Raw genomic sequence first — 15,363 nt, 5'->3', positions numbered from 1 at the left:
CCTGGTTGTATTCAAGTCAGACTGTACACTGCATAGACCCAGATGTACTGTCACATAATGCACTGGCAGATTTGGGTCTTTCCAGTTGTTAGGAGTAATCAGTAGAACAAACAAGATAGACCCTGATCTGCCAGCAAATTAATCAACAGCAAATCAAGGTCTTGTGAAGTTTGCAATTTAACCTGACTTAGAAGTGAGAACATATGGTACATTTGCAGTGGTAAAACCTTTATAATTGAGTACCCGTATTTTGTGACAGCTTGCCAATACCAACCATTTGTTCACAATCCCAGTCACTTGAGCTGTGTAATCCAATACCAACCATTTGTTCACAGTCTCAGTCACTGGACTGTGTAATTCAATACCAACCATTTGTTCTCAATCCCAGTCACTTGACCTGTGTAATTCAATACCAACCATTTGTTCTCAATCCCAGTCACTTGAGCTGTGTAATCCAATACCAACCATTTGTTCACAATCCCAGTCACTTGAGCTGTGTAATTCAGTACCAACCATTTGTTCTCAATCCCAGTCACTTGAGCTGTGTAATTCAGTACCAACCATTTGTTCTCAATCCCAGTCACTTGAGCTGTGTAATTCAATACCAACCTTTTGTTCTCAATCCCAGTCACTTGAGCTGTGTAATCCAATACCAACCATTTGTTCACAATCCCAGTCACTTGAGCTGTGTAATCCAATACCAACCATTTGTTCACAGTCTCAGTCACTGTGTAATTCAATACCAACCATTTGTTCACAATCCCAGTCACTTGAGCTGTGTAATTCAGTACCAACCATTTGTTCTCAATCCCAGTCACTTGAGCTGTGTAATTCAGTACCAACCATTTGTTCACAATCCCATTCACTTGAGCTGTGTAATTCAGTACCAACATTCACTGGAGTTGTTAATTTACATGTGTTCAGTCACTCTAGCTGTATAATTTATATGCATTCAGCAATTGCCTAACAAAACCATTAATAATATTGTTGCATTCACTTCGATATTTTTACATTAATTTTGTGCTAATTTTGTTTACATGTCATAAATGGTGTATTTTCAGAGAACCAAGTGACAGCGGACTTTGCAGCTAGTCTGGTTAAGGTGACATATTTTGATATAAAACCACCCATACTTACAATACAGGATGCAGTCAAAGAAGGTTCTCTCTTCCCCAAACAAGCAGATGATATCATTGTCGGAAATGCTGAAGGTATTGTGTGCGTTCAATAAAAAGAGCACTGTCACAATTTCAGGTAGAAAGAAAACTGCATTTTTTTATTTTGGCCTACATTATACAAGACATTAGGCAAGACATTTTATTATTTTTGCCTATATTATACAAGACATTGGGCAAGACATATATTATTATTAAATAGTGGCAACATTATTAAGAATCTGTTTTGTATTATAATGTGAATTCATTTATTTTCATGAATATGAATTTTTATGTTATAGCAATTATAACATGTTCATTGGTATTTAAATTCAGTGATTTGAGAAAGAATCCTCTACCTTGTACAGTAGACTTACTTAATTCTATACATTCTTCAGTAGAATTACTGAGTCCTATACCTTCTGATACACAATTACTGTCCTATACATTCTACACTACAATTACTGTCCCATACCTTCTGCAGTAAAATTGTCCTATACCTAACAGTAGAATTACTGTCCTATGCCTTACAGTATAATTACTGATTCATATACCTTCTACAGTACAATTGCTGTCCTATACCTTACAGTATAATTACTGATTCATATACCTTCTACAGTACAATTGCTGTCCTATACCTTACAGTAGAATTATTGATTCATATACCTTCTACAGTAAAATTACTGTCCTATACCTTACAGTAGAATTACTGTCCTATACCTTACAGTAGAATTACTGACCTATACCTTACAGTACAATTACTGTCCTATACCTTACAGTAGAATTACTGTCCCATACCTTACAGTACAATTACTGTCCTATACCTTACAGTATAATTACTGACCTATACCTTACAGTACAATTACTGTCCCATACCTTACAGTACAATTACTGTCCTATACCTTACTGTAGAATTACTGTCCAATACCTTACAGTAGAATTACTGTTCTATACCTTACAGTAGAATTACTGTCCCATACCTTCTACAGTAGAATTACTCTTCTATACCTTACAGTAGAATTAGTCCTAAACCTTACAGTAGAATTACTGTCCTATACCTTCTACAGTACAATTACTGTCCTATACCTTACAGTATAATTACTGTCCTATACCTTACAGTAGAATTACTGTCCTATACCTTCTACAGTACAATTACTGTCCTATACCTTACAGTATAATTACTGTTCTATACCTTACAGTAGAATTACTGTCCCATACCTTACAGTAGAATTACTGTTCTATACCTTACAGTAGAATTACTGTCCCATACCTTCTACAGTAGAATTACTCTTCTATACCTTACAGCAGAATTACTGTCCTAAACCTTACAGTAGAATTACTTTCCTATAACTTACAGTACAATTACTGTCCTATACCTTATAGTAGAATTACTGTTCTATACCTTACAGTAGAATTACTGTCCTATACCTTACAGTAGAATTGCTGAGTCCTATACCTTCTGATACACAATTACTGTCCTATATATTCTACAGTACAATTGCTGTCCTATACCTTACAGTAGAATTATTGATTCATATACCTTCTACAGTAGAATTACTGTCCTATACCTTGCAGTAGAATTACTGTCCTATACCTTACAGTAGAATTACTGTCCTATACCTTACAGTTGAATTACTGTCCTATACATTTTACAGTACAATTACTGTCCAATACCTTACAGTAGAATTACTGTCCTATACCTTACAGTAGAATTACTGTCCTATACCTTACAGTAGAATTACTGTCCTATACCTTACAGTAGAATTACTCGCCTATACATTCTACAGTAGAATTACTGTCCTATACATTCTACAGTAGAATTACTGTCATATACCTTACAGTAGAATTACTGTCCCATACCTTACAGTAGAATTACTGTCCTATACCTTACAGTAGAATTACTGTCCTATACCTTAAAGTTGAATTACTGATTCATATACCTTCTACACACCACTCAGGTGGTTTGTTGTTAGAGCATTTGCCTTGGATGCAGAAGGTCGTGGGTTCAATCCCCATCCGAGTCATACCAAAGACTTACAAAATGGTACTAACAGCTGTCTTGCTTGGAGATCAGCATTAAGAGGTTGGTGTTAGGAATGGTCGGCCTGGTATTAGGATAATGTGACTGGGTGGGACATCATGCTACATGTTTGTGGCATGATGCTCTAGTGCTAGACATCACTATAAACTGTCACACTGCAAACATCGTAGTGATATGACTGCAAAATTGTTAAAGCTACGTTAAAAATCCAAATCACACACACACATATACCTTCTGCAGTACAAAATTTCTGTCCTCTATCTTACAGTAGAATTAATTTCATATACCTTGTACAGTACAAATACTGTCCTATACATTCTACAGTAGAATTACTGTTCTATACCTTACAGTAGAATTACTGTCCCATACCTTACAGTACAATTACTGTCCTATACCTTACAGTAGAATTACTGTCCTATACCTTACAGTAGAATTACTGTCCTATACCTTCTGATAACAATTACTCTCCATACCATCTATAGTAGAATTACTGCAATCTATACCTTCTACATAGCTGCCAAGTATCCCATTTGTCCCATATTTTGGACCTGAATATGGATGTACGTTGTTCTTATTAAAAATCTGCTTTTTAATTGAAAAATTTAATTTAAAATTTCCTTGTAATTTTCTGTTATGGACAGGCACTTGGTTCCATTGTGATAGAAATGTATCTCATGTATATAGGAATAGAGTTCTAAAATATGATTGGTTCATTTGAAATTGAGGCTTCCATAACTGTCTTTAAAGACTGGATTGTGAAAACAGGTACAGCCGTCATCTCATCTTCGTAATATTCAACTTCTAATCATGTCGAACAGGAAAACAGAAGATTCAGAATTTTCTCCAGGAAAGGAAAGAAAACAGAACTGGAACAACAATTGTCCATCTTGTTTAGATTTGTGAAAAGGAGAAAACTTTACATTTTGCAAATTGTGTAATGTGATTTTGCTACTGACCATGGAGGCATCCATGACATAAAACAGCATGAAAAAGCTAATAAACATCAGGTTGTCGCTTCATCATCAACAACTTAGCCTGAACTTACGACATAGATAAATACCAGAGAGAACCTTGAGGTTAATTAGATCAAAGTTCGGTTTACTAAATTTGTTTTAGAAATGAACTTGCCTCTTTCAGTTACTAGTGTTGCTGGCAATTTATTTTGCACATGTTTTGCTCTATTCCTTAAAAAGTGGAATTACTGATTCCTTTACCTTACAGTAGAATTACCGAGTCCTATACTTTACGGTAGAATTAGTGTCCTACACCATCTACAGAAGTAACTGTCCTATAAGTTCTACAGTAGAATTACCAAGTCTTATAAATTCTACAGTAGAATTACCAAGACCGATAAATTCTACAGTACAATTACCAAGACCGATAAATTCTTCAGTAGAATTACCAAGTCCTATAAATTCTACAGTAGAATTACCAAGACCTTTCAATTCTACAGTAGAATTACCAAGACCTTAAATTCTACAGTAAGTACTGAATCCTATCTAAAAAAATGCTAAAGAGAATTTGATCAACTTTTGACAGAAAGTTTTCTTTCATATAAAGGCATTTAGTGTTGGACTAATGATACTGATTTACCATCAGATATTTGTAAAGATGTAAAAATAATGGCAAACCTATAAACAGTTGTTTTCTTAAGATATTTGATTGACAGCATTGAAGACATTTTTGCAGAAAAATTAAAGTGGTTCAGATTTTTTACCTGGTCTTGCATTTGACTATTAGGCAAGTGCCAAACAGATGAGTGATCTCTGTCCCACTTGTGTCTCTTATTTATTAATTGATTCATTGGCTGATTAATTAATATATTTATTTTCTTATGTTCTACAGATGCCATTGCAAAGTCACCAAAAAAAGTTTCTGGAAGTGTCAGTGTTGGGACTCAGTTCCATTTTCCCATGGAAACACAGGTAACAAGTAATTGTAAGACGACTCTGTAAAATCAGATATAGACAGAGTCTGTTGTATTAAAATTGTTTTTGTAATTAATAGGTAAATGATACATGTATCCTTATCTTTGAACTAATGCGATTGTTGCAGACAGGTCCTTCACTCATCATTAACAGCAGTTATTAATAAATTAAATTTGGTGATAAGTGGGAGTGGAGGGCAGTAACTTGTTTGCCTCATGGGGATTTTCAATCCATATTTAATAACTTTGTGTCCATTGTATGTTACCAAATATAGTTTGTATTACTGCGAGTTGTAGCAATTTTAATGGTGTTACTAACGTTTGTAACAAAATGCATATCTACTGGCATTTCATGTTAAATTTTTGTATCATTGGAGGCAACTCAGATTTAGGAAGATGATTGCACCTGATGGTTGTTATCTCCTTTGGACAATGTTCCAGTGATGATAATATTTGAAACATTAGTAGAAAATGCTTTATAAAGAAAATCACAGTAATTTCTTAAATAATGTTTCAAAACATTAATATAAATTGTTCAGATTCTTTTGGATAGTAAAAAGGCCAATGAATATCAATACATCTGGAGTTATGTTCTAGTCTTTTTTAGTATGATTTCAAAGCCATCATTATTCTTAATACTTTGATTCAAAGACTAAAGAAATTTTATTTGGACATGTCAGTATAAAAGGCAAATGTAACAGTTTGGTCTTCCACTCATGTTAAATCAAAGTATGTGCCCTCAGACCCTACACCCACTTCACTGTCTGGAGTAGCTCAGAGTGAGGTGTATTCATTTAAAAAAGTAATTTCACTGAATTTCCTTTAAACAATTATGTATAATTATTAATATTAGAGGTATAAATGTTGTAATGCAGTGGATTATGATGTTTGTTTTCATAATTTGATTTGTCAAAGCCTAGGGAGTATGTTAAAGGTTGAGTTTCAAAGCCATCTGCTTAGGCTAAAAAGGGAAGTTCTATTTTGTTACATCGGAGCTGCTGTTAGCATGTAGTAATCTATCCAAATGCTGATTTGAAGTGCACAAGTAATAACGTAATAACTATTCAGTTAGGAGTCCAGTTTCACCTGTCCGTCACTGTCAGGTAGTTATAAAGGAGTATTTTTAGCCAGTGGCAGTTTATTCAAACTGAGCATAGGGGAAAGAAAACCATTTCCATTTTATAGTGCAGCCATTTTGTTTATAGAATTTCTTTCGAACAGCATAAATCTGGTTTGCAGAGTTGGCATACGCTGCTGATTGTCTGCCTGCTTTATGTTTTGTAATGGCTAATAGATTGCATCTTAAAATTATTTCCCATATAATGCCATAAAAGCCTTAATGTAGATCCCCCAAAATTATGATACAGAAATTACTAAATAATTTTTTCTTCGTATTTTTCATTTGAAATTTTAGCAGATTTTGTTAAATAGCTATTTAAGATGGCAGTAACAGAGAGTGCTTTAGTCCACTTGGCCACTCAGGGCCCCTGTAATTAGTAATACTTTGTAGTAATAGTAGCAATTAGTAATAAATAATAACAGTAATAATTAGTAATACATAGTAATACTAGCAACTGGTAATACATAGTAACAGTAGTAATTAGTAATACATAGTAACAGTAGTAATTAGTAATACTTTGTAATAATAGCAATTGGTAATACACAGTAGTAATAGTAGCAATTTGTAATACATAGTAACACTAGCAATTAGTAATACATAATAACAGTAGTAATTAGAAATACTTTGCAGTAAGAGCAATTTGTAATACATAATAGTAATAGTAGTAATTAGTAATACATTTTAACAGTAGCAATTAGTAATACATAGTAACAGTAGCAGTTAGTAATACATAGTAGTATTAGTAGCAATTAGTAATACATAGTAGTATTAGTAGCCATTAGTAATACATAGTAGTATTAGTAGCCATTAGTAATACATAGTAACAGTAGTAATTAGTAATACATAGTATTAGTAGCAGTTAGTAATACATAGTAACAGTAGCAATTAGAACTACATAGTACAGTAAAATCTGTTATGATATACCGCCCCTTCTGCCAACAAAAAGCTTTTTTTTAAAAACAGGTGGTCACTAATAGCAGATTTGTACAAAAAGACCAGTTTCCAAGGTCCAGTTTCAGAAGAATTTCAAGAAAAATAACCACAATCACTGTACATATATTCTATTCTTTATTAATAGTTTTTGCTAAAAATATTGTATGCATTCGTCTAAAAACAAAATTATATACACGTAGTAATAAAGATATACTTCTACATTAAACATGAAATCACATTTACATTTGAAGAACATCAGGGGGAAATACAACAAACATCACAGGTCTTGAACACTATCAATTGAATCTTGCAAACGATTCTCTCTTGCTGGTTTAATAGACAATAACCTTATTCACCATTGGCAATATGGATTAACTCTGTAGACAAACAATAAACGTGACCACTACATCAACTTTGGCACTACAACGGCAATCCGTGACATGCACATTAGCCTGGTTTACAGACTATAGTATCTGTCACTGGTAACAACAATTCTTTTTTTTAATATTCCTTTTATTTTTGTTATGATAAGGCTGGGAAGCAGGATAAGCGTGGGAATAATTAGTCTGGTTCCCTGCTTTTTATGCTCCCTGTGTTGCTCACCCCTATACAAATAGCGGAGAACAATGCAGGGAGCATAAAAAGCAGGGAACCAGACTAGGAAATAATCTACATATACTTTAGTCTGGTTTATGACAGAAACTATAAAACACTATAGGCATAGCTAAAAACATTCAGACATCGGTAACCAGCCTATTTATAAAAATAATTTTAAAATTTAGAACAGTATGAGCGGTTGTTTTTACTGGGATTAACTAAAGGTCAGTGGAATTTATCCTTGTTTTTTGCAATGCGGTTGTTCATAGCAATGTCGAAATGCATTTTTTGCCAAGACGACATGTTCGCTAGTTGTGTTCAGCAGGTGGTCGCTCATAACAAAGCGTTTATACTGTAGTAATAGTAGCAATTAGTCATACATAGTAGTAATAGTAGCAATTAGTAGTACATAATAACAGCAGTAATTAGTAATGCATATGTTATGAGTCTATGCTCTTAAATTAAGTAACAAAAAAGAGTGAAAAACAACAAGCTTTGTAAAATTTAACAAATATATTTTTTTCCCTAGACTACAGCATGAAAATGAGAAAAAACAACTTACGGTATGGTGAATTAAATCCCAAAATAATCCAAGAATTACAGACACGAGTCCTAGTAATTTAAAGTCCTGAATAAAATTCGGGAAAAGTCCAGAAAATAACCCAAAATTAAAGTCGATGACATGTCTGTGGTAGCTATTGAAGTGTTGATGTGTCAGCAGTCTTTTTTTGAATCACAGAAATATAATTCCAGGTTTTAATTCAGTATAAATTCCAGTGAATGTCTTTATCCAAGAATTTTATCAGAGCACTTACATATTTCTAGAGAAAATAATCACTTAAATTCACTAATTTGAACCAAAAGGATAACAGCTCAAAATAAATAAAAATACTGGTCACAACAGAAAATACAACTTGAAGGTGCTAGATGTTACAGCATGAATGACCAAAACCTCACAATCACAAGATTATATAGTTCTCTACTTGACCTCAGTCACAATTAGCATTTTCTATAAATAAACATTACCTAATGGAAAATAACCTTCTAGAATGGTCCTGATGTTTACAAAATCATAACCAGTAAAATTCATTTAGGAAAGTCCAAAACCCTGACTCAAATCAATGTATTTACTTCTTCAATTAATAAAGATCCTGATATTAAGCCCATAAACATGGAGAATAATTTAGGGCTGTTCTATTAAAACATACATGGGACCCTGGGAAGGCACTTTTGAAGTGGGTTACTCACTCATAGATGCAATTTAGAATTTTCTTATCATTTTGATATGAACTCTGAAATCAAAGTACCCTGGCATATATTATTTAAAAACTGCCCTCCCTGGGTACCATGTATGTTTAAATGGAACAGCCCTTAGCTGTATATTAGTTGTTGACATAAAATGAAACCAATTTTTTTTTAAAAAGTCAATCCAGTCAAGCAGAAATGAATTCAGTTTAGGACAAGGTCAAGTCAGGCATAACATTGTTACAGTACAATAGCATGTAATGAAATTTAAAAAAAATTAAAGCTAACAAACAAAGAATTATATTAAATATATATAACACATAGTAACAGTATAATATTTGTCATCAAAATTGTAGACAATGATAAAGATTTATGTTAAAAATGACCATGCAACAAACATACTTTTATTGTTCACAGGGTAGACAAATCTTGATATGCCTGTCTAATAGATGTACACATTTTTAATGCTTTAGGTCAGCATCTGCATTCCTACAGAGGATGGTATGAAAGTGCATGCTACCACACAATGGATAGACTACTGTCAGAAAGCTGTGGCTCTTGTTCTAGGATTACCCTCTGCCAGGTTAACATTTTTTCTTTTTAAATATCAAATGCAAAAAGAAAATAGATTGAAGGGTAACTGAATGTTTACTATCATGTACTGCTGTTTTTTAATCGCCTGGTCATCTGTAATTAGTCCTTCAATCTTGCAGCTTGTTTTATCGTCAGCCTTATTCGGCACGTATTGAGACGTGGGTATCCGCTTTCCAGCATCGTGTTTATTGTAGAAGTGTCATTTTAAAATTTCTTTTGTTTCAGGCAGTCTTTTTCATGTGTGTGTGTATTTAACAGTGATTAGCAAATCTCAATGTAGTCTTTAAAGGTAAATAATTTTGTGCACTAGTGAATGTGTATATTTATGGACCCAAATTTGGTATAGCCATTACAGTGCTATCCTCAGTGGTGAGATTTTGCCCAAGAGTTATTTTTGAGTGATACATACAACATGCATCACAGCATGGTTGCAGGCAATGCAGAGTGTTCCATGAGTCCTTAAACTTTATTTGAATGTGAACCCATTTTATTTCCATTTACAGCAGATGGAGAAAAAAAATATCTATCCTGCATGTTTGATACCTGTTTAGTTGAACATGTTGTCAACATTAAGACACTTTATTTTACACGAGTGCACAGCATGATTTTTTCTGTTGGTGATGAGAGTTCACTCAGGTAGATGATACTTTTTTAAAATATGTTAGAATTGAAATAATGACTTGGAAGGAGATGTCAGTGTCTCTTTTGAAAGTTGCAGTCACATGCATTTTCTGGGATTTAAAAAAAAATTGCAACTGAAAACTGATATTCATTTATAGAAATTGTGAGATAAATGTACCCCTCATCAATTTCTCACATGAGCACACTGATTACATATACACTTCAAATTCATTTAATTTGGTGGGTATGAAATTTGTTTTGTGAAAAATAAATTCTCATGGGTTTTTAATTTTTGGGATTCAGAAAGGTTACCTTTTATTTCCATGGAAGAATTAGTAATCATTGGATATTTAATTCTTGGTTTGAAGCCTCCACAAAAAATGCACAAAATTAGCACCCCACTGGATATTTAATTCTTGGTTTGAAGCCTCCACAAAAATGGCACAAAATTAGCACCCCATTGGGTATTTAATTCTTGGTTTGAAGCCTCTAAAAAACATGCACAAAATTAGCACCCCATTGGGTATTTAATTCTTGGTTTGAAGCCTCCACAAAAAAGGCACAAAATTAGTACCTCAATGGGTATTTAATTCTTGGTTTGAAAGTGATTGACAGTATCGGAATGAGAATAATCAGTTTCAATGCTGCAACAAAGTATTGTTACTAGCATATAAAATATTACTGATTTTTTAAAAACTTGCACATCTTTGTATCATTGAATTAAACTGAAACTTGGTTGTAATATTACTATATCCTCCTGTTACTTTAGGAAATTCCATTTTTGCTGTCCAAGCAAAAGCTTTTGCTATCATAAAATAGTTAACAGTTAGGCACCATAGAACATTATACTGGGTGCTAGTTTCATTCCTTTGTAATGGCAGTAGAGTCCATCTGTAGAAAGAAAGAATTAATTTGATCAGCAACATTGTAAAAGTCAAGATGATGTGTCTTGAGCAACACCATGGACCTTCTGTACTGTCTCTGTAAGTAATGAATCCAATAAGCTTTCCTCTCCTTGTCCACACAGTCATCAATTTCTGCTCCAAAGCTGTTCTTCATAAACAAATCAAATAAGATGGTCTTAATTGTGGATGTTACAAGCGATAGTTATAGATATCACTGTTTTAGGTACAGAGTTGTAGTTGCATCAATATTCAGATTCAGTTATTGCCTTTTTCCAATAGTGTTATCCTAAAGTGTTTGTCTGGTGGGATGTTGTGCAATGAGGAAGGCAGTGATAGGGTTAGTACATTATTTAATGTCTTTACCTGATAATAGTGTCCACTGTAATGACCATTGCCAAGTATAACATCTTGGAGTCAAAGAGGAAGTATGTACTGTCTTTACTTAAAATTCTGGTTGTAAACCAGTTGTAACATGGGCACTTGTCATGTAATGTATTAATTTGTGTGATTATGCTATATCGGTTTGTAACATGGGCACTTGTCATGTAATGTATTAATTTGTGTGATTATGCTATATCGGTTTGTAACATGGGCACTTGTCATGTAATGTATTAATTTGTGTGATTCTGCTATATCGGTTTGTAACATGGGCACTTGTCACGTAATGTATTAATTTGTGAGATTATGCTATATCGGTTTGTAACATGGGCACTTGTCACGTAATGTATTAATTTGTGAGATTATGCTATATCGGTTTGTAACATGGGCACTTGTCACGTAATGTATTAATTTGTGTGATTATGCTATATCGGTTTGTAACATGGGCACTTGTCAGGTAATGTATTAATTTGTGTGATTATGCTATATCGGTTTGTAACATGGGCACTTGTCACGTAATGTATTAATTTGTGTGATTATGCTATATTGGTTTGTAACATGGGCACTTGTCAGGTAATGTATTAATTTGTGTGATTATGCTATATCGGTTTGTAACATGGGCACTTGTCACGTAATGTATTAATTTGTGTGATTATGCTATATCAGTTTGTAACATGGGCACTTGCCATGTAATGTATTAATTTGTGTGATTCTGCTATATCGGTTTGTAACATGGGCACTTGTCACGTAATGTATTAATTTGTGTGATTATGCTATATCGGTTTGTAACATGGGCACTTGTCATGTAATGTATTAATTTGTGTGATTATGCTATATCGGTTTGTAACATGGGCACTTGTCACGTAATGTATTAATTTGTGTGATTATGCTATATCGGTTTGTAACATGGGCACTTGTCAGGTAATGTATTAATTTGTGTGAGTATGCTATATCGGTTTGTAACATGGGCACTTGTCATGTAATGTATTAATTTGTGTGATTATGCTATATCGGTTTGTAACATGGGCACTTGTCACGTAATGTATTGATTTGTGTGATTATGCTATATCGGTTTGTAACATGGGCACTTGTCACGTAATGTATTAATTTGTGTGATTATGCTATATCGGTTTGTAACATGGGCACTTGTCACGTAATGTATTAATTTGTGTGATTATGCTATATCGGTTTGTAACATGGGCACTTGTCACGTAATGTATTAATTTGTGTGATTATGCTATATCGGTTTGTAACATGGGCACTTGTCACGTAATGTATTAATTTGTGTGATTCTGCTGTATCGGTTTGTAACATGGGCACTTGTCACGTAATGTATTAATTTGTGTGATTCTGCTATATCGGTTTGTAACATGGGCACTTGTCATGTAATGTATTAATTTGTGTGATTATCGGTTTGCAGGTAAGACATTCTTCTTTACTTTTTACCTCCGAATTTATGTAGTGTTAATTCAAGCATGTTCATCCAGTCCATCTAATTAAACTTGGATGTCAGGCACTATGCTGGGTCTTCCACATTTCAAATTATGTTGTTTTGTTTATTTGCAGTATTGATGTGGAAGTTAGAAGGCTGGGAGGAGCATTTGGGTCTAAAATCTCCAAGAACTTCATAGTGTCTGCAGCCTGTGCTTTGGCTGCCTACGTCATGAAAAGGTCAGTCACATGTACACAATGCAGTGACAAAACAAAACCAGACTCTGGAAGACACCTCTTTTTACACGATGCAGTGAGAGAAAAACCTGACCTTAGTTGACATCTCTCTGTACACAAGTCAGTGCCACCCCTATCCCCATAGTTGAGCTTTCTTGGTACACAATACATTTTTGTGACGTTATTGAAGCCCTTTCTTCATATAAACAAGTATAATATAAAGGACACTTTCTCCTTTGAATACGCTCCCCAATCACATAACTTTTGGAATATTAGCCTGCCACCTTATGGATTCACTGCTGTGCAGAGCACACATAGTGCAATACCTCTGACAGTCCAGCCCTTTTTGTGTTTCTAACGTTAATTTTAGATTTATTTTGTGAATTTATCTACTGCAGGTTGTATGCTTTACTTTACAATTTCAGAAAATTTCTGAGCGATTTGTCACTTTGACTTGTAAGACCACTATACCACCATGTTATCGTTGACCTTGTACTAGGTCATTATGAGTTAGCTTCCTTTGAGTTTATTTGCTTACTCTGTTCATTATGGAGCTCTTGTTAGCAAAATTCTGAAGTGTGGCTTGATAATTATGCTTAGTTTATTCATATTTTATGCCGTTTTGATAGAATTATGGTTTAATTATTAACTAAGCATGGTGTATAAGTTTATAACAGGGTCATATGTTTCTGATAAGACACATTCACTGATCTGTAAGTTACGACAGTGTTTTAGTGTCCTAGTAATTTCAGCACATTACTAGTGTCTGCTTTCATTTGTCTTTTTTGTGTCGTTTTAGCAGAATATCAGTTTAAACCTGTAAGAAATTTTCCATATGGACTGGATATGGAATCCATATGTACTTTTACAGAAATACCCATATGGACATTTCTATTCTATAGCTGAACCACTGTTATGGATTTCAGTGTATCCATATGGAAATGTTATGGATTCCTTATGGAAAATCCCATGTAATATGCAATTTAGTCCATGAGATATGTAGGTTGCCTATATGGAATAAAATTAAAATTCCATATGGAATTGGGCAATAATCCGCATGGAATTTGGCAATAGTCCATATGGAATTTGTGAATAGTCCATATGGAATTGGGAAATATACCATGTGGAATTTGTAAATGGTCCATATGGAATTTGTAAATAGTTCATATGAAATTTGGTAATAGTCCATCCGGTACAAAATTAGAAAATTTTCTAGACCTACTTAACCCTTTACCTCATGCAAGCATCTTTGGACACCTCTTCACCATTCGCATGGAAGCGCCTTTTGACGCCTCTACTCAAGTCGCATGGAAGCTCCTTTTGACGTCGGCTGTAAACATCAGCCATTTTAAGCCGGTTTTTGTAGCGCCACCTTTGGGGAAAAGCCCCTATTAGATACTACATTCATTTCTGCGAATGACAATTATGTCAGATCACGTGGTCACTGTTTATGCACTGGTCAATATCTGCTATTTAAAGTAACTGGGTCATAATCTCCACTCTCCAAAATGGCAGTCGCGGTATTCATTCAGTTCTTATGAAGTTTTCATGTTTAGAATCACAGCTATGAAAGATTCAATAACCAAGGTAAAGGCTCTGATATTTATGTAGGCAGCAATTAGTTTTTATGAATTATCAAATTCAGATGATTTAGTGATGTAGACACAGACGAAAAACTTGTAAATTTTGAGTACAAGAAATGGCAGTTACTGTTGGTCACGCGGCCTCACTGACTTGACAGTGAATGAATTCTCTCAAGATTTTAAAGCACATACAAAATTCTTCCGTGATAAATAATTACACAGCTATAACAATCGGACTTTACTCTTAAATTTTTCCACATATAATAGATGTGTACCAAAAATGTAAAATGGTTAAAATTGCTGTTTAACGTAACATACACTACATTGCTTAACAGTTAACAGGCAGGCCTGTGCATATGGAGTCAAATAGGTAACAGGTGTTCTATTTATAGTGTGCTGCACTTTGTAACTATGCTCTATGAGGTACAGGGTTAAGGCAGGTTTCAGAACGTTTTTTTGAGCTCTTTCTGCCTAAACCATTAAAAATCTACTTCAGATTTCTATTAAACTGTCTAATGATTCTTTGACATTATTAAAAATCAATGATAAATATTCACAATAATTTTTAAAATGGATCATAAATTTTATTTTGACAGA

General features: G+C 33.9%; 1 protein-coding gene across 1 annotated transcript in view; it reads left to right on the top strand.

The window, feature by feature from the left end:
- The window catches only part of LOC149792517 (uncharacterized), a 155,811-nt gene that overhangs the window by 61,144 nt on the left and 79,304 nt on the right, over positions 1-15,363 (top strand). The window contains exons 17-20 of the mRNA XM_089971138.1: positions 1,062-1,211; positions 5,041-5,120; positions 9,491-9,600; positions 13,082-13,186. Coding sequence (XP_089827264.1) covers positions 1,062-1,211; positions 5,041-5,120; positions 9,491-9,600; positions 13,082-13,186 — 445 coding nt within the window. The remainder of the gene's footprint in view (positions 1-1,061; positions 1,212-5,040; positions 5,121-9,490; positions 9,601-13,081; positions 13,187-15,363) is intronic.

Source organism: Sinohyriopsis cumingii, chromosome 9, assembly GCF_028554795.1.
Source record: "Sinohyriopsis cumingii isolate HCF-2022 chromosome 9, ASM2855479v2, whole genome shotgun sequence".
NCBI lineage: Eukaryota > Metazoa > Mollusca > Bivalvia > Unionida > Unionidae > Sinohyriopsis > Sinohyriopsis cumingii.
Note: the sequence above shows the minus strand (reverse complement) of the source record. Positions and strands in the feature narration are given on the sequence as shown.